Raw genomic sequence first — 19,903 nt, 5'->3', positions numbered from 1 at the left:
AGGCCATGGATGCACTACGATCTTTTCTTTATGACTTTCTTTCACCTTTGGATGTAAAAGCAATGCCAATAGAGTCATCATATAGCCTACTATATTTTGGCCACAAATTAAAGACAGCCACAACCCAAAATCAGCCACTGCAAGACCCACAGCTATGTCACCAAGCTTCCAGCAACATCAAATGAATTTGTAGTTTGACTTTGCACTGAAACTGAAACATCTTTAAGAACGGAGCTGTGTGAAAAACCCCCAAAGGTTTCTACTTCAACTTCATCCACAGGACACTGCGGCTAAGAAAAGTAAATTGTCTGTCTGTCTGTTTTTCCTCTTCCGTTAATAATGCGCATTTACACCCCTAATGCGTCTGTTGAAAGTGTGTATTGGCCTGTGTGTGTGTGTGTGTGTGTGTGTGTAGTAGTGTAGTTGTTCTGAGGAAGCAGCATGTGTGCTCTGTCAACCTTATCAGGATAAATACAGGTTTAAAAAAATATTTACAAAGATCAGAGATGGAGTTGAGATGAGAGGGAAGTGAACTATTGTGTGTATGTGTGTGTGTGTGTGTGTGCGCATGCATGTGTGATTTCTAAGTCTTTCTAATGTCATCGAGCTTAATCAGATTAACACTCCGACCCAAATCCTGTTAAACACACACACACAAGCACAAGCACAAGCACAAGCACACACACACTGAAAAACACGTGTAACAAAAGAGGAAGTGAGACATCTGCTCAAAAGGAACTGTACATGTTTGCTTCTTTCTTTCTTAAACTAAACTGGTAATGAATCTTCCCGTCGTGTTCAGTCATCACCTGTTAGAAACTACGAATTCACACACACTTTTTGAACAGACTTGCCTTTTCTCACACACACACACACTCTCTTTCTCTCTCTCTTTCTCACACACACACACACACACACACAAAGTCTGAAATGTGATAGCTTTGTGTTATAAAAGATGTGGCGAGTGATAAAACAGGAAGGGAGTGTTCCTCTGCTGTTGCTCTGTCAGTGCAGGTGACATCAATGTGTGTGTGTGTGTTTCCGAAGGCTTGTGGTTATCTCTATTTCTTGTGTGTGTGTGTGTGTGTGTGTGTGTGTGTGTGTGTGTTTCAACACACTGTACACTCAACACCTGTTAGCGGTTCCACAGCGTGTGCTGCCTTTCTCAAACACTTGTAAACAACAGGAAAATGTTTGTTTGCTTTGTCAAAACTGGGTTGTTTTTTTTTCTTCAGACGGTGTTTAGACACTGTAGAGACCTGAAGTTAGTTCACAGATGATCAACTAGCATCTGTAACTAAGTGGGTTTTCTCTATTGAAGTATTAAAGGAGCTGCATGTGGTGCCACTGTTTGCCCTAGTGGTCAAATGTTGTACTGCAACTGAAGTGCAAAAAGCATTTTCTCCATACGTCTGTAAGACTATGGACTGGACACCTTGAACAAACTGAGTTGTTATTACTATTTGTATTAATTAGTATAAAGATTTAATATTTATTAAACTTTTCTAGAAAGCCTAGAAAAGCTATTTTTTTATGAGTGTGACACCCCACGCCCCGAGTGAGCAACTTTCATTGAAATAAACGGCTGAAACACAACATCTAGAGTCACAAGAGTTAAATATCTACAACATTACTGGATAGTTCAATTTAAAGGAAGTTTTTTCAAGCTTCATCTTTTGCTCATAATTCTTCCGTTCAGATTATGGATCATGCTAACTTTTGCATTCACCACCAAATGTTTGTTTCTGACTGCAACCGAGAATAAACACTGTTTATTAAGATGTCTTGATGTGTCTTTACACACTGTGATTTTGGGCTGTCGAAAGTTGACAATCCTGAGAGGAATGGAAAAAAAAAAACTTTGCTCATAAATTCAAAACAGATCACACTGTGAGACATGTCCGCTGACGGATGATTTGGAGCTTTGGTGACCAAAAATGGGAGTACAACATGGAATGATGCAGAGTACAGTAGCTGTCATGACATTTCATATCATGTGTCAGCCATTTGGGCGAAGCTTGTTCAGTGTTTTGCTGATGCTAGCCTCACATTGATATCATACAGCCACAGGATTCTATTAGACCCACCTTCCACAGTGTGACATGCAATAAAGTTACACAGTCACAAAGGCTAAAGGCGCCTTTAGCTGTTGAGCTATGACGTTTTAACTCCGGATGGTGTAGGATTTAGATGAAATATTTGTTAAAATAGAAATTTTCAATGACATTATTACATTGCTTAAAAAAAAAATACACACATAGGTCAGCAGCCCTGTGCTGGCAGACAAACAGAGTTGACAGCTGGAGGCTAACGTTAGCTAAACGGTAGTTTTACCATTTTAGATGATTATCCACCCCTCCACACACACACAGTACAGAGTGCCTATATGAGTGCATCGGCCTACTTTTCTTAAGGCATCTTTTGCATACTTTTGCTCATCTCTTTGTGTGAGTTTTTATTATGTACATAGGTATATATGCTGTCTTTTTGTGTGTGAGTACATGATGTTCACATTGTGCTCATACATGTGTTACTGTGGGCAACCATACAGTGTGTGTTTACTGTATTTACCCCTGTGACTGTGTCTCAAAATTATGTTTTCTATTCTATTCTTTAAAAGCATGGAGGGAGATTCATTTAAAGTATATATTAATAGAAACAGTATTTTATTAAAATCTTCTGTAAATCAAGAGACTTAAGGTCCTTTAGTCCAGAACTAAATGTTGAGAAACCTGTGTGTGTGTGTGTGTGTGTGTGTGTTCGCGTGTGTGTGTGATCACAGCTCAATCACATGATGCATCACATTGCCCCGTCTGTCTCTCTTTCACTTCCTCTATTCTACATGCTCTCTCTCTCTCTCTCTCTTGCTGTCTCTCTCTCTTCTTCCATACCCTCTCTAAATTTGTAAATCTTTTTGTTTCCCTCTTTCGCTCTTCCTCTTTTTTTACTTTTATTTATAATCTCTTTTCTTCTATAAACTTATTATTTCTCATGCTTTGTGTACGTCTCTCCGTATCTCTATACGCTTTAGTGTGATTATCTTTCCCACCTCGTTTATTTATTCCTCCTCTTTCTCACTGTATCTTACATTATTATTTAACCTGCCCTTTTTCTCTTTTTTTTCCACGTCTATCTCTCCCTCTTCCTCAACTCACTCCCTGTTTAAGTAGTAGAGAACATACACATAGACAGTATTTCTTAAATGACTGTCTGGCAAGACTGAAACTAACGCTACAGAAGCAGTTTCCACTACAAGACGGATCTACATTTGTATAATCCAAAAAAAAAAAAAAAAAAAAAAACTGACAACAGTTTATTCAAATCAGTTACTGTGAACTCCTAATCATCCATCATCATCATCATCAACATCAAGACAAACATGCCATGTGTAGCACTTTGAAACACTGACACACATGATTGCCATATTAACTGTGCTACCTTGCTGTGATGACTATAAACAAAGACGATCACGTGAACACCTGCGGTTTTGGTGAAGCTCGGGTTTGTCCGTATTCAGACACATCTCTGCATGTTGGAACATATTGTTTTCAGGAACATGTCGTCATGTGATAACATCTGTTATTTTGACATCTTTTGAAATTCTGAAAAGCTTTATCCCCTCCGTGTCCACCGGATGAGGCTGTGTGTGATTTAGCTGAAAATGTAGGCGATGAATCAGTGAGGGAGATACATGTTGTGTTTTAGCAATGTTAAGATCGACCTCAGATCTTTTACTTAAAAGTACAAAGTAGTACAAAGTATCAGCAGCAAAATGTAGTGAAAGTATTGCAGTAAAAGTATCTGACTGATATATTATTATATATGACATCATTAGATTATTAATAGTGAAGCATCAGTGTTAGAGCAGCATGTTACTGTTGTAGCTGCTGGAGGTGGAGCTAGTTTCAACTACTTTATCTACAGTTAGATAGTTTAGTCCAGTGGTTCCCAACCTAGGGGTCGGGGCCCCTCCAAAGGGTTAGCAGATAAATCTGAGGGGTGGTGAGATGATTAATGGGAGAGGAAAGAAGAAAAAACAAAGTTCTGATACACAAATCTGTTTTCAGTTTTTTGACTTTTTCTCTAATCTTTGATTTTTGCTGAAATATTGGATCATTTGAACATTTATTGAAATGAAAGCATGTGAGAAGTTTAGAGGGAAAAATCACTATTTGGTGGAGCTGTTAACAACTCATAGACATCTGAAATGTGACCCCGACTACACACTGGTTTCATCTTTAACAATGTGTTGTATTTTAAAAGCTTGTTATATTATCTATTGTGTCAAATCTTCATCTGAAAAGTAACTAAAGCTGTCAAATAAATGTAGTGGAGTAGAAAGTATAAAGTAACATCACATGGAAATACTCAAGTAATTTACAGGTATCTCAAAATTGTACTTAAACACAGTACTTGAGTAAATATACTTTGTTACATTCCACCACTTCAACTGTACAAATGCAAACATGCAGCCAGAGAATGACAAGCTTCTCTGGGATTGTCTGAACAGATTCACTAAACATCAAAGCTTTAAAGGTTTTGAAGTATCTGTGGTGTTTGTTGAGGTGATCCAGGTATTCCAAACATTAATAAATGACTCATAACAGTTCAGAAGAAATCACTCTATCTTTTCCTCTTTCCCGTCTGCGCAGTACACAGGTCCGATCCCGGCCGAGCGAGAGGGCGAGCTGGCCATGGGGGGAGGTCGCAGCGAGACCTCGGCACTGAGCGGGACGGGAGGGGGGCGAGACGTGACCACGACCCAGAATTCCCAACGGCCCAACGCCTGCTGTTTCTGCTGGTGCTGCTGTTGCAGCTGCTCATGGTAGGAGACAAACACACACACACACACACATGCACACTGCATTTCCACAGATTTGCAATACCTATGTAGGCAATCACACACTTATCATCGTTGGAATATCCTTGACTGTGTCTGCTAAGGATCGCCGGTTGTGTCGGTAAAACTCCAGCAGTGTTCGTAACTGTGTGTATCTGCAGAGTTTTTCGGTGCAGACGCTGCACAGATGCTGCATTTTCATTTCTCTTCTATTTTTAGCAATAGCTAGGAGCACGTCTCCGGGGATGTTTGGACTGTCTGTCGGTCAGTCCATGTCTTTGGTCTCGATTGAAATATCTCAACAACCGTCAGATGGATTGACATGAAGTTTTATAAAAAAAAAAGTATAAAATAAATCAAATCAGTCTGTATCCATGATCCTGTAGTTAAAACGCTCTAGTTAATACATTCAGTGCCAGTTAATATCCAATAATATCCAAACCCTGCATAACCAGCTGCATTATCACTCGGCAAAACTCAACATGCACGCAGTGACGCAGACGGAGTCGGTGTAGCAGGTAGCCTACGTGACCTGGTGTGTTTCAGCTGTTAGTACGGTATGAACCTCCCAATCAGAACCATTTGTTTTTCTACTCCCAGTCTGTCACATACAAACACAGGAATACACAGGACAGACTCACTCACAGTCACATCACAGTCTCCAGACGTTAGTCAGACAACAGTAGCAGTATTACTACACTGATTAGTTCTCTATAGTGCATAGCAACTCTGCTCAAGCGAAGAGATTTCCCCTTTTGCTTCTTCTCTATTTCCATCATGCAATGACTCTGACCTGCTCCCCGAGCGCTAACGGATACATATCTGCACTTTGATTTACAAGAAGTTTAAAAGTGGATGTTTTATAGCCGATAATCTCTCATCAACTACTTCTACTACTACTTTTTAGTTAGCAACTCAAGAGGAAGGAGTTTATTGCTTATGATTTAAAGTCATAGCAGAAAATCATTATTTTGTTAATCACTATAATATTATCATCACATTTGTTATCAAGTGTTTTGGATGTTATATCAAGTTTATAGTGACACTGAGGGGATTGTTATCACTAAAAATCACTATAATGTGATGACCGCATTTCACCTAAGGTCTACCCCATGACCTTGCAGTGACCTTGCGTTACTTTTATTTTCTCGAGCAGCAGATATCAGATATGTTTGAGTTATTATAACAATAATCTTGCATATTTATACAGTTGCATTATAACTCTTAATGTCCAGATACAAGTGAGTTTAGATGACATCATCTCATTCACAACCAAACTACACGGATCCTTTTATATATATTTTAGATGTCACCAAATGTTGTATGTAACCTCATATAATCATAGTAGTTATATTACAACAACTCTACACACACACACACACACACATCCTCTCTCTTTCTCTCTGAAGGTGCAGCTTTACCTTGCTGTTAGCATAACTGTGGTGTGTGTTTGTGTGTGTGTGTGTTGTGTTGGGCGTGAGTATGTGTGTTTGTGTGTGTGTGTTGTGTTGGGCGTGAGTGTGTGTGTTTCCTGTCTGAAAGCCGTTTTATCATGTCAGTCTCACTTTCAGGAATGAAGAGGAGAGGAGGAAGAGGAGGAGGAAGAGAATATCACAAGACACCAAGATGGAAACCATACCAAACTGTGAAGCTTGGTGAGTCTGCAGTTAGTTATTAGTTAAACCATAAGAACAAATGATTAGTTTTATTCAAACACTTCTTAACACATTTAACATTTGACATTTTTTTAATATTATCAGTATTTTCTCATGAGAATTTCCATTCACTTCAGTGAAAACAGACACACTAGTGAGCCACAAAGCTGTAATATTACACCAGAAAACAAAATAGCTGGCTGGATAAAAAAACAAAGATTAACATGCTAATGTGCTAGCTACATCATGCTAACATACCAATAGTTGTTCAGCACAGAAGAATTAATGAATTATATCAAAAAAATATGTCTTTCCATTCTTCCTTCTTCAGCACCAAACCCTCAGTGGAAGAGATCCGGCTCTGGTCTCAGTCCTTTGACAAGCTGATGAGGAACCCGGCGGGTCGAAATGTTTTCCGGGAGTTTTTGCGGACAGAGTACAGTGAAGAGAACATGCTGTTCTGGCTGGCCTGCGAAGACCTCAAAAAGGAAATCAACAAGGGCACCATCGAGGAGAAGGCACGCTCCATCTACGAGGACTACATTTCCATACTGTCGCCAAAAGAGGTGAGAGAGAGCTGTTATCTCAGCCTGTTAACTACCAATACTAGAACATTTAAATCGATTTTTGGCCTTGCAGTTAGCCGATGGTTTCAGTTTTTTAGTATGCAATCAGCATTTCATTGTGTTTATTTTTGATCAAGGTTCTTTTATCATTACAAGATATTTCAATATTTTTATGAACGTTTTTAGTAAGAAGTAAGTTTCTTGTTACATTTTATAAACCACAAACACAACTCTCTCTTGCAGCTGACAGTTAAATCTCACACCTCCCTTAAATCTCTTGAACACACCAGCTACGCCTTGTTTATCTCACCCTCATCACAGTCTAGAGACCACTTCCTCTTTCTCAACTAGACTCTAGTGAACAAAGTAAAAGGAACTTTGTTTGTTTCCCTGAATGTTTTCAGACTGGTTCAGGGGTTGCAGATTTAAGGTTACAAGAGATCACTTTAGGGAACTACATTTTTCTTTTCCATCCTCATCTGTCTGTCCTTACTTACTCCAACATTTTGATTGACAGCAAGGATATTCATGGTCCCCAGAGGATGAATTCTATTGACATCCCTTTAGTGCCGTCATCAGGGCAAATTACCCGCTTGTACAAAATAAATATAAAAAGAACATAATGGATAGATTGCAATAAAATTCACTGAGAAGATTCCTGCTCTCCAGATGATGAACCCTTCAGGTTTTTACCTCTAACATCACCATCAGGACCGTCAAGTTTTAGCACCATTAATGTAATAAGTTATTTGTTTTGTCCAACAGTGCAGCCTCTGGGCCTTTTCATAATCTTGTTCTGAACATTTCCTGTGTAAAGTTTCTCTGCTGATTCTTTATCTTTACTCACAATTTTCGGTGCACGCTGCAGCATAGCCAGATGTCAGCTGTTTCACACACGCTCAGAGTTCACACCAACGCCCACTTCAGGAAACGGCGAGCCCAGTCGTCTCGGATTGACTCAGTGATTATTGGCGGTTTATTGGATGAAACGACTTTATACTACATCCTTTAGTAAACAAACACACACACACACTCATAGTGAATGTGTTGAGAGTTTATTTTGTTCTGGTGAGAAACGGGGGGGCGAAGCATTGTCTGCTTAACGTTTGCTATTTTAAAACTGACTGTGTGTGTCTGTAACAGTGGTTGCTTTATTTAGTGTGAGAGCTGGAGGCTTTGCTTGTCAGGCTTCATCACAGTGTGTGTGCATATGTGTGTGTGTGTGTGTGTGTGTGTGTGTGTGCGTGCATGTTTCAACACTAGTGTGTTTGTATGTACAGTTATCTGCATGTGTGTTAGTGTGTGCTTAGAGTGTATTTACAGGAAATTGCTGCTCTCATCACCTTCTGGCAGTAGATGCTTTTTATAAACACACACACTCAGACTAAAAGACAGAAATATCCAGACGTGTGAGTTTGGCAGAGAAGATGCATGCTTGGCTGTCTGTCTGCATGTCTGACCTTGGTAGGATGCCTATCTCTCTTTCTGCGTGTGTGTGTGTGTGTGTGCGTGCGCGTCTTTCCTAAATAAGAGCAGAGAGAAAACATAAGAGAAAGCTTGTCGTTCTATAAATATCTTCTGGTGCTGTGGCTGTGGGGCCACTCTGAGTGTGTGTGTGTGTGTGTGTTTCTAGTACTGTATGTACTGTTGTATGGAAGTTCATTAATGTCAAAACTACAAAAAAAAACTTCAAACTTTAAATCAACTTATGAGTCCAGATCTGAGATACAGATAGATTTATAGGTTCAGTATGAATGCGTGTGCAGAATCCTGCTTTGTTTGCGCTCCAGTTCTCACGACTTTCTTACAGCTGTTGATGTTGTGTCACTTTTTGAGCACTTTTTTTTTTTTACCCCATTTTCTCCCCAAAACCAGAGCTCAAACAATAAGTCGACTGACAGAAAATAAATCAACAGCTATTTCATAATTGATTAATCATTTCTGCATCATACTGTAGTTCCAGCTTCTCAGTTATGAGGGTTTTCTGTTTTTCTTTGTCTTTACTGATAATGAACTGAGTATCTTTTAGGTTTTGGACTGTTCAACTGACAACACAAGCAGTTTTTGGTCCCTTGGCCGGGAGTCGAACCGTGGACGTTGCGGTTATGCGGTGTGCACCTTAACCATTAGGCCACCAGGGCGCCCTAACATAAGCGATTTGATGACATCAGCTTGAGCTCTGGGAAATTGTAGAAGTAGTTTTTCACCATTTACTGACATTTTATAGATCAAATCGTTAGATCATTAGTAAGGATGCACAATATATGGGTGGCAGATAAATTATTGGCCAATAAATAAGAAAATTAAACTATTATTTTTGGTTCAATAATGGAATTTCAATCGATAATTACATCTGATAATGGAGAGCCTCGGCTACAGACCAAGGATGCCACTTGAAACCCAGTTCAGTGGGGGGTTTTTTTTAAGGTCAGGTTTTCTGTAGGTACTGAAGGGGACTGAGAGTAGATTACGTGGTTTTAGTGTAATTTATTTTTTAATTTAATTTATCTCTGTCTCTCTCACCTCTCCTCTTTTCTGTTTCTGTGCCACAGCGGAGAGAATGAAATGGACTTAAAGTTATAGTTTACTCGAGTCGACGACGACAATGTTTGTTATCCATAAGTGCAGCAAAATTCGAAAGTAAAGGAAACAGACCCTCTTTATCCGCAGCCAGTATGTTTTACAGCCATACAGACCTTCTTATGCTAATAGTAAATTGTTAAAAATGAACTCTAACTGTATATATCAACTGAGGCTATCGCTTCTTGAAATTCCGTTAGGCCCCTAATTCTTGTAGAGTTTGAGGCTGAGACCGAACAGCTAGTTAGCTTAGCCGTCAGTTATGTTTCATATTTCAGTTTAGTGGACTAAGGACATGAATGAGCAGTTTGGCACAGAGTAAGAGTCTAAAAATAGTGTCTCTCTTTCTATTTATTCAATCGAGAATCAATTCTGAATCAAATGGTGATACCAAGAGATTCACACAGTTTCAGGGACCTTTGCCTGAAATGCCAGAAACCTAAAACTGGAATTTCACATTTACTTTAATACCAATACTGAATACATTATGGTTTGATATAAAGCATGTGAACCAATCTGTCTTCTTTCTTACTAAACTAATCTAAACTTCCTTCCAGGTGAGTCTGGATGCCCGGGTACGAGAGGTGATCAACAGGAAGATGCAGGAACCGGCGCCTCACACGTTTGAAGACGCCCAGCTGCAGATCTACACGTTGATGCACAGGGACTCCTACCCACGATTCCTCTCCTCCAGCATCTACAAGTCGCTCATTCACGGCGGCTCGCGCACCTCCTCGGAATCCTAGTCCCACACATGGCCTCCACCACCTCCTCCTCCTCCTCCTCCTCCTCTGATCCTGTACTTACAGGATTGAATGCCAGACCATTTCATAACTTCTTCCGTACTCTCGTTCAAGTCCAAAACTTCTAAAAAAAAAATGATCACAGACTCCTCCCGGGACTCCTCAGTTCACCTCTCTTTTCCAAATCCCAAATCTCTCCAATTACTGCCAAGACTTTCTTCTCATTTCTCTGCTACATCCTAAACCTTTAGTAACGTTGCCAAGACCTCCACTCTTCTTCTTTTGTTTCCTCTTTTTGCCTCTTCACTCCAGTTGACTCCTCTTTTGTGACTCTCTCTTTCATGACATTGTTTCCATAGTTACCTCTGGCAAGTGTCTTGAAAGGCCTTTCAAAATAAGAAAATGAGTTACAACATAAAATAACATGAGTGAGTGTTAAAACTATAAAAAAGATTTGTCTGGCAATAATTGTGAAAAAGTGAATTCAATTAGAAAACAATGTTGGGACAAGGCGTTATTTTTTTTGTAATTTGGACAAAATATTGAAAATTAAAATTTTACCAGTTTATACCCATAATTTTTTTTAACTCCAGATTTTTTATTAATCAGGATGAGAAAAAGCATCTGAAACATTTATATTTTTTACAATTTTTTTGTGTTAACAGAACCTCAATTTTGAAAGTCATGACCTAGTGATTCATAGATTTTATTTTGTAAAGACCAATATTGATGCATTTGTGAACAGAACCCGACCATTGCTGAATTTTTAAAAGGCCAATATCATTTCCTGAGAGTTGAATAAATTCAATGATAACGTATGGACAGATACTTGATTTGATTATAATTCAAGGTGCACTTACTAGCTTATTCTAGGTCTTTCAACCTCATCTTACAGTCTTCTTCAGTGGAACAGTTTTCTGCACAAACTGTCGATCTATTCACTGAGGAAGACTGTGAGATGAAGTTTAAAGCTTCAGAAAAAGTGTGTGAACTGGTTTTTAAAAATCAGATAACGACATACCTGCCAATATCTTTTTTTTAACATTAACACAAAATATTAAACATTTTTGCTAAGAATCTCAAGATTTTACTGTTGGGAAAAATTGACATGTTTCATAATAACCCCTTACATATCTTTGACTTTTCTGTGCTGACGTTTTTTGTTACTTATCAACTGATACCAACATATCTGCAGAAGCTAATAATATAATATAATATTGGTCAATATTGCTCCTCAACCCATTTATTGTTGTAGATTAGGGTTAAGTTATAGTTACAGTTTTTTTTATTGAACTACAAAGGTGCAAGGTCAAAAAAGAACTTTAACCCTAAAGTTTTGATCAGGGTCCCTTAAATTTGGTTAACAAATTAATAACCAAGATATGCACTGAGTGGGACATTTACAGCTGAAAAGTAAAGTTATAATTTTGGCGCTTCATGCAGACGTATCAATCACGCTCTATTTATGAATTTGATGGTACCAGTTTGATTCTTGGCTTCCGTACTTTCCTTAAGATTCCTAAAGCTGCTGAACATCCTGTACCTCCTCTTATCTCTATCCTGGAAAATCTGTTTTTTCTCTTTTCTTAACGTCTGTTTACTTCTGTCTTTCTACCTCCATCCTTTTTATTCATCCTTTTAATTCAGTATTTCCTCTCTCAGGCAACCTTCTCATGTTTCCTACCAGTCTGCCACTTTCCTGTTTTTCCATCACAAGGGCTGCTGAAGGGAGCGATTCGGGAGGTTGAGACAGTTTTTTTTTTTTTTTGGAATACCATCGGCTGTTATGTGGAGAGATACGCATTAATACATGATTATTTTGGGAGATTTCAGTGCATTTCAATGGGAGTTAATGTATTCTTCTGTGACATGGATTCTTAGTGAATATTTTACCGACCCCCCCCCCCCCCCCCCGTCCTACCATGACCACCCAATCACCTTTTTTTTAATAGCCAATTCAAAAGGTGGACTCGTCCCACCTCCTCGCCTTGTCTTTCATCCTGCGGTTGCCTCTACTTTGGGACGGAAAAAGGCGAAAGGAAAAAAAGATGGATGCTGTCTCACTTGCTTTCTCTTTCTTTTTCTCTCTTTCAACTGGAAAACACAGGGTGCTCCGTCCATCCCCGGCTACAAACTATAATAAAAAAAAAATTCTGTTTTTTTTTTTCTTTTTTTTTTTTGTTGTTCATTTCTCCCCTCTAGTTTTTGCTGGATCAATCATTTCGCTCCTGTGATAAACAAACAGACGAATGGATGGATGTCACTTCCTTCCGACTACTGATTTACAAACAGACATGACGTCTATTTTTTAAGAGAAAACTCTATATGGAACATTTGAATTATGTTTTCTTTTTGTTTGTTTGTTTGTTCTTTTGGTTTCTCCCACTCTTTCCCTTCCTGGATTTTTGCAAGAAGAGGAGGATTCCTCTGAGACTGTACTGATCCCCACCCGACGCAACACCACAGACACCGCAATAAAACACTGGAGTTTAGAAAAAAAAAAAAAAACACACACACATGATCACATTCGCCCTATTTATGTTACTATACTTCAGGGGATCTTTTATCAGTAAAATTCCTTCCCGTTCAAACTATTAACTATCAGCAAGATATGACCACGTCTGCCAAAAAAGCAGAAAAGGTTACCTCGGGTTCGTTGCGTAACGCTTACAGGATATACGCTGTCTCCTTATCACAGTTAAGTAATGATAATTCATTCTGACCCGTGCAGTTATAAAAAATAATGCACCCAACAGAAGTTATTAGCCTCCACACTGCTTTACTTTTCGTAACCACCATGCCCATTAAACAATATTTAAAATACAACAGTTGTTATTCATATTTAAGGCAATACATCCTCTAAATGTAAACTTTTGTTTATACTTTTGTTTGTATTTTAACAATCTAGCTCCCTTTCAGCTGTAGGGATTCATTTAAAACACTGACGAGGATGCTACTTTGGAAAAAGTAAAATACTTCAAAGGCAGTCAGAGTCCAGTATTCTCACAGCTGCAGTATAAGTTGCCTTCTATCATTTAGTAATTAAGTTGTATAATTATAGATATATTCATCTTTTTTTTTTTTTTAAATAGTGGAGATTTTTAATCATGGGACAGCTGAAATAATTAATCACTATTAGCTGATCGACAGAACAGTAATCGGCAACAATTCTGATTATCAATAGTTACTGTTCTTTAGTTAAGCAAATACAGCAGATATCCACTGTACCGTGACGTCACCCGTTGGTTTCTGAAGAGCGGTTTTGAAGCTCAAAGTGAGCCGCTCCGGCCGTCGCCATCTTGGCAGTACGTGACTCTGCCTAACTCCCAGCCAATCAAAAATGGGCAAAGAGGCGGGCGGAAAGGCTGGAACAAGCCACCTAGCGGCTAGCAACTTTACGGCTTAATAAAATTTAAACGGGTGAGTTATAAAACCGTACAATTGTCATGAAAGGGGAAATTAGCTATAGAGACCAGGCTGTAAACATGTTTATTTCTGCTGTAAAGTTGGGCATTTTAACATGGGGGTCTATGGGGATTGACTCCCGTTTGGAGCCTCAAGTGGCCATTCGAGGAACTGCAGTTTTTGGCACTTCCGCATTGGCTTCATTTGTCAGCCCCGGAGGTTGCCGCTTCCTGTAACCCTTAAATAATGATTTAATCTTAAATATCATCTCTTGACTTTAAAGTTGCACCGTACAAAGATTGTACTGTTAAGACTCCTGACATCTTATCAAGCTAAAATAACAAACTGGGGCCTCAACAGAGAAGAAAGTCCCATCCACAATATTTAAATTAGCTCACACTGAATTCTGGACTGGCATGAAAACTTTGGCGTGCACAGTATAAAACAATATAAACAATATAAAATGCTTTTTATCTTTTTATCATCAGTCATATGGAGGTTAACGTTATTATCATTTTCCGGCTTGAAACCACTGTTCAGACCATCATTAAGTTTGTAATGAAAAAAAAAAACAAATAGCAAAAATATCCAGTGTACTATGTCTGACTTAGCACAAAATAATATGAATGTGTCTAGAAAGCAAACATGGCGGCCTCACAACAAAATCCACTGTTTAAAATAACTTAATCCTAATTTAATTATGGTTTAATGTTTTGAACTATTTTTACCACCAAGTCTTTCTATAATACAGCCAGAGCTCAGCTGTAAATAACTATTTTTCCAGTGTGTAAATTAAACTAATTATTAATAACACTGGCAACATTTTATCATCCAGGCCCAAACGACATGAACACAACATTACATTCACTGTTTAATCAGGTTGTATTACATGATTTTGGGGTCTCCAAAGTGCGAAATTGCGAAATGCTGCTGTTAATGGTCGGGAAGGACCAAAGAAGATAAAAGTCTCTCGAAAGATCCCCAAGTTTTAAACCTAAAAGTTGAAGTTTTCCCAATAAGTATAGTAATACAAATGCCCAAACACACACAAACACACACACACACACACACACACACACACACACACACACACACCAGGGTGGCCTACCTGGGCACTGCTGCTGCTGACCTCTGCCTCTGTGACCTCTCACCTTTGACCTCACCACTGTCTGTTGACCACTTGGAGGCCTGCTCCTGATTGGATGCAGGAGGCCGCAGGGCTAAACTGTGGTTGGTCAATTCAGGAAGGGGGGTGGGAGGAAATCCCAGGTGCAAAAAAGATATATAGATATAAATATATACAGTGTGTGTATATATATATATATATATATACACCACACACGTGTGTGTATATATAAATATATATATATATATATATATGAACAACTAATAAAAAATAAAAAACTATACAGAGAAAAAAAGATATTATGTGAGATGGGATGCTTACACCCAGTGCTTCATGGGAAATGTAGTTTGAGGAAAACAAATGTTTGTAGTTGTCTGTGGAGGCAGAAACAACATATTTTAAAAAAAAGAGATGCCTAGGTCTTAACCAGACTGGTCACTCCGAATGCATTTATCTTAGTTTTGTTAATGTTATTTATTTTATATTTTGGTAAAACTGTGATTTTAATTGTACATATATAAACGGAAACCCTTGAACATCCAATGAGAAGCAGCTTCATTTTTGGGGGTGTTTTGTGTGTGAAAGTTGTGTTTTTTTCCATTTATCTCTCACATCAGAAGTTCCTTTTCTTATATCGTGTCTCTGCTGGGAATCAAACCCTCAACCTTGCCACTGTCACTGTCTAGCTTTACCACACGATATCAATATTAAATAGTTATTATGAAAATATGGTTTTCCCAGTTCAACATGAAGTTTAAGAATAATTCTGTTCTTTTGTTTGTTTTGTTTTTACAAATTGTGCCTTTTTTGTAGTTCAGGTCATCATGAGAACACGGTGACGTCATTAAAAGAAAGTCAGACGATTTGACAGGCTGTCAACAAATCTCCAGGTTTTTGGGAGAAAATGAAGTTAAACAGTAAAATCCGTACTCAGACTGTCCGCTTTGAACATCTGTCACAGTTTTGACCTTTTTACACATAGTTCTCTTGGTCAAAACATAATTATTCCCCACATTTCATGTACTTTCAGTTTTACCTTCAAATAAATTGGTTATGATTATCAGTTTCAAGGATATGGCTGGCAATTGTCTATATTATCAACAGATTAAACTACAATCAACTCATCCTACTTACAAGTGTTGTGTGTGTATCCAAAGTGTGATACATCTTATTCCTCTGTGCTGTAGACCTCCATTGTTGTCCAAAAACTATTAAATGAGCCACACCGCTGCACTGGGTGACACGTTCCTTCACCCTGAAGATTACGGGCACGGTAGTTTATTTAGAAACGCCTCCAAAGACTAATAATAGAGATCACGTTTTCAGTCTCTGGAGAGTAGTTCAGTGTAAAGCAGACAGCACTGTGTGGGAATGTGGTTGCGTTCACAGAGCTTTGCTAACTTTTTGTGCTACATATCACAACTTCAACTTCATCATTGACATGTTTTTAATGGTTTTTGGACAGTGGAGGTCTACGACACAGAAGAATAATATAATACCAAACTTTGGAAACACACACAACACTTAAGTAAGTTGATCAATTCATTGCTGGTTTGGCTCTACACACGAGATTTGTTGATAATAAGAAAACTATAGAAGAACGCCTGTCATATCCTTTAAACTTTTGGCTTATACGCAACCTGTCTGATCATCATGACTACTCATTTTTCTTGTGGACTTTAGTTGTAGAGATATCACCGTGATACTTAAGTGAGTACAATATTTTCATAACTGATAGAAATCATGGCCCAAAATTGGAAAATGAAACCCACGTTTTAATTAACTAGAATTGCCCAGTAAAAAGGTAAAGTAATATGTGGGAGTGGAAGAAGAAAATATTTTGCCTACCTTGATTAATGTGTGCTGGAGGTTTGCAATAGGCTCCTGCAGATCTTCATGTACTGTAACCGCTTACAAATATATAAACATAAACAGCGGTGATGTACATAGTTCTCACCAAGCATTAGTTAGAGAAGCATCATGCACACATTAACAAACACACATTCTAAATCTTAAAATCTCTCCCCGACTGGTAGAGCTCAGCTAAAACAGAAACAATCAGAATGATGAACCATCGAGCAGCTTCTTACAGAATGTAAACTCACTCACCTGCAAGTTTACAAATGTTTTCCAAATCTCTGCTAGCCAGCTATATTTTTAAATAATAAACCCTGAGAGACTGCAGACTGATCACATTTATCTTACATATCCCTCACTGGCTCCCCACCTGATCACACTTAACAGTCTTTCTTCTGTATCTCAGGGTTCAGTTTTCAAATGAAAAAACTTTCTTTGGTATTTCTCCTTCATCAACAAACAATCTTAACTACTGTGTCTCAACCAAACTGGTAGCTCCTGGTCTGAAAAGTGAAGTCAATGTGGAGATGCCTTAAACCTGCATTCTTTCTAATGGCCAGCAGGAGGCGACTCTACTGGTTGTAAAAAATAAGTCCCAATGTATGGAAGTCTATGAGAAAATGACCCTACTCGTCACTTGATTTATTACTGTTATTATGTTTTATGGTCTCAATCACTAGTTTCAAGTCTTCTTCAATACAGCATGTTCATTTTATAAATTATGGTCCCCTTTAGAGTAAAATAGACAATAAAGCAGGGTATGCTTTAGGGCGTGGCTACATTGTGATTGACAAGTTGCTTTCATGGTGACGTTGATTATGTAACGTTACCATGGCGTAATCCTAGAATTACAGAGTATAGGCGTAGCTGCCACTATTTCACAAGGTGTTTTCCGTCCAGGAAAGGTAATTGTAATATTTTGGTTGCCTAAAATAGTAAAGACTCTCTTAGGAGTCGGCTGTCCAGTCTTTCCAGTAAGTACATTTTGTTTTAATGGTTTTAAGCCTGTTTTTCATTCACATAAATTAGCATTAGCATTATCACAGTTAGCCATAGACTGTAAATGCACCGTGCTAACCAGTGCTAACCATGCTAGAAACTAGCGCTAGGGTCATTTCTGGCTCCAAAAATCAAAGATGTCAGCGGTCAATTCCAAGATGGCAAAAGTCAAATCGCCAAACTCGAAGCTTCAAAATGGCAGTGGGTGATGTCATGGTGACTACGTCCATATTTTTTACAGTCTATGGTCTCAACCTGGGGTCTGTGGACACCTAGTGGTCCACTCTAGCATTGCAGGAGGTCCATGGAGAACTTCTGAATACATTTGTAAATAAATATAAAAGGACAGAACTCCCCATGCACAGCCAGTATTTTCAGATAGGTGCTAGTCCATCGCAGGAACATATAAGGTGAAAATCAAAAATATGTAAATAAATATGTATATAGATTTTTGCCAATTAAAACCTGAGATAAAAGCATGTAATTTACGGCTGTGTATTGCCACCATGACAAAAAAGAAAAAAAGTGTTCAGTTTCTCAATATAACAAGAAAACTTCCCTGCATAATATAACATTATTCTTGATATAACAAGAACGTTTTCTCATTATATCAAGAAACAGAGCAAATATTCTTTTGTCATGGTGGCAGCAATACACTGCTGTAGTAATTCACTGGCAGGGTAGACATAATAAAGGTAAACAGGGGGTCCAGTACTCAAATAAGGTTAAGAACCATTGATATAAACAACCCCTTCTAATGTGAAACTGCAGTTTGAGTTGATGGGTTGAAGTGAAAGTGAACATGACCTAAGCAGAGACAGACGGTGCTGCTGGAGTTGACTCTCAAACTGTTGATACTCCCAACAGTCTGTTTCTCAAGGAAACCAACACACACATACTGAGCTGTGAAACAGTCAATTTGTAGTTCTTGTGTACGTCTCGTCGTTTTCCACAGTTCACTGTAACTTGATCTGTTTGTGTTTGGGATGAATTCTCTATGTGACTCAGACACACACGTACTTACCTATATATACAGTATACACATGCACACACACACACACACACTGTCTCATACCTCCATATTCTCACACAAACACGTACTCCCACACTCATGGACAGTTCTTTATCTGTCCATACGTGTTTTTTTTTTTTCCCAGCAGTCCACTCTCTAGTTTTTTTGTTGATCATTAAAGTTGTTGGTAAAGTTGATCAGTTGATAATTGTCACTTTAAATGACAGTTTCCTCCGGCTGTTTCTTTCAGTCCATGCACATGTGGCTTTTTGTTTTCTTCATATGCTTCAAAAGATACCTGAACTTCCTTTTAATATGTATCAATCCACTGCTGTTAAACCAGGAACCATCAAGTGAAATAGTACAGGATCAAAGTAAAAGATCTGTTGTGAGACTCGACATTAGATTATACACAATCCCTGTAAAATTTCATAAAAGTATACAAAATAATCACCAAAAATTACAAATCGTTTCTCTGTTTAATACCAGCTGCGTAAAACATAAATCTTCTACAGGTAATTTTGTTTTAAGAGCCATATTATCAAAATGACTCTTGTGAGTATAAGTATAGTGTATAGTATAGTGCTTAACCATTTGGTAATGCTTTATTTTACAGTTCTGTAATTCTCCTATTTAAGAAAAATCGAAGAAGTAGAAATAGTTTAGAAGTTCTGAGATTGTTATTTTAGGTAGACTTTAGTTACTTGTGTTGAGTTTTATAAGCAGTTGTTGATTCTAAATAATTGCTAGCTTGACCTTGAGAGTCTTTTAGCTAATGCACAACAGTTTAACAACAACTTTAAAGTTCCCATTAATAAATGAATAATGAATGATTATTAACATGGGCTTAATGAAGCAGGTCTTAAAGGGAAATTCCTCTGGCAATCAACAACTGCTCAGAAAAGTCATATATTACTGATATTGCTACTATTACCTTGGTCAGTACCATGTTATTACCAATAGGAATGATCACCAAAACTACAAAAAATATGATCCAAGTTATGTTAAACCAGGATTTTTTGTTTTGTGTTGCAAAATGGCCAGTTGAATTGGCCTCCATCAGTCACTGTCAATCAGATATTATTTCTCACCCTAATCATACATGCTATAAACCAATTTT

The 19,903-nt window shown here is 38.1% G+C and overlaps 1 protein-coding gene across 6 annotated transcripts in view; it reads left to right on the top strand.

Annotated features, from left to right (window-relative positions):
* rgs19 (regulator of G protein signaling 19) overlaps positions 1-11,571 on the top strand; it is a 33,725-nt gene extending 22,154 nt beyond the window's left edge. For 5 of the 6 annotated variants that reach the window (XM_042409857.1, XM_042409860.1, XM_042409862.1 and 2 more), the window contains 4 exons: positions 4,653-4,825; positions 6,400-6,495; positions 6,827-7,061; positions 10,199-11,571. In XM_042409857.1, the coding sequence (XP_042265791.1) occupies positions 4,653-4,825; positions 6,400-6,495; positions 6,827-7,061; positions 10,199-10,387 (693 nt within the window). In that variant the 3' untranslated portion in view covers positions 10,388-11,571. The remainder of the gene's footprint in view (positions 1-4,652; positions 4,826-6,399; positions 6,496-6,826; positions 7,062-10,198) is intronic. The other variant, XM_042409858.1, reaches the window with a different exon arrangement.
* Positions 11,572-19,903: the final 8,332 nt, after the last annotated feature.

This window comes from Thunnus maccoyii, chromosome 4 (assembly GCF_910596095.1).
Source record: "Thunnus maccoyii chromosome 4, fThuMac1.1, whole genome shotgun sequence".
Taxonomy (NCBI): Eukaryota; Metazoa; Chordata; class Actinopteri; order Scombriformes; family Scombridae; genus Thunnus; species Thunnus maccoyii.
Note: the sequence above shows the minus strand (reverse complement) of the source record. Positions and strands in the feature narration are given on the sequence as shown.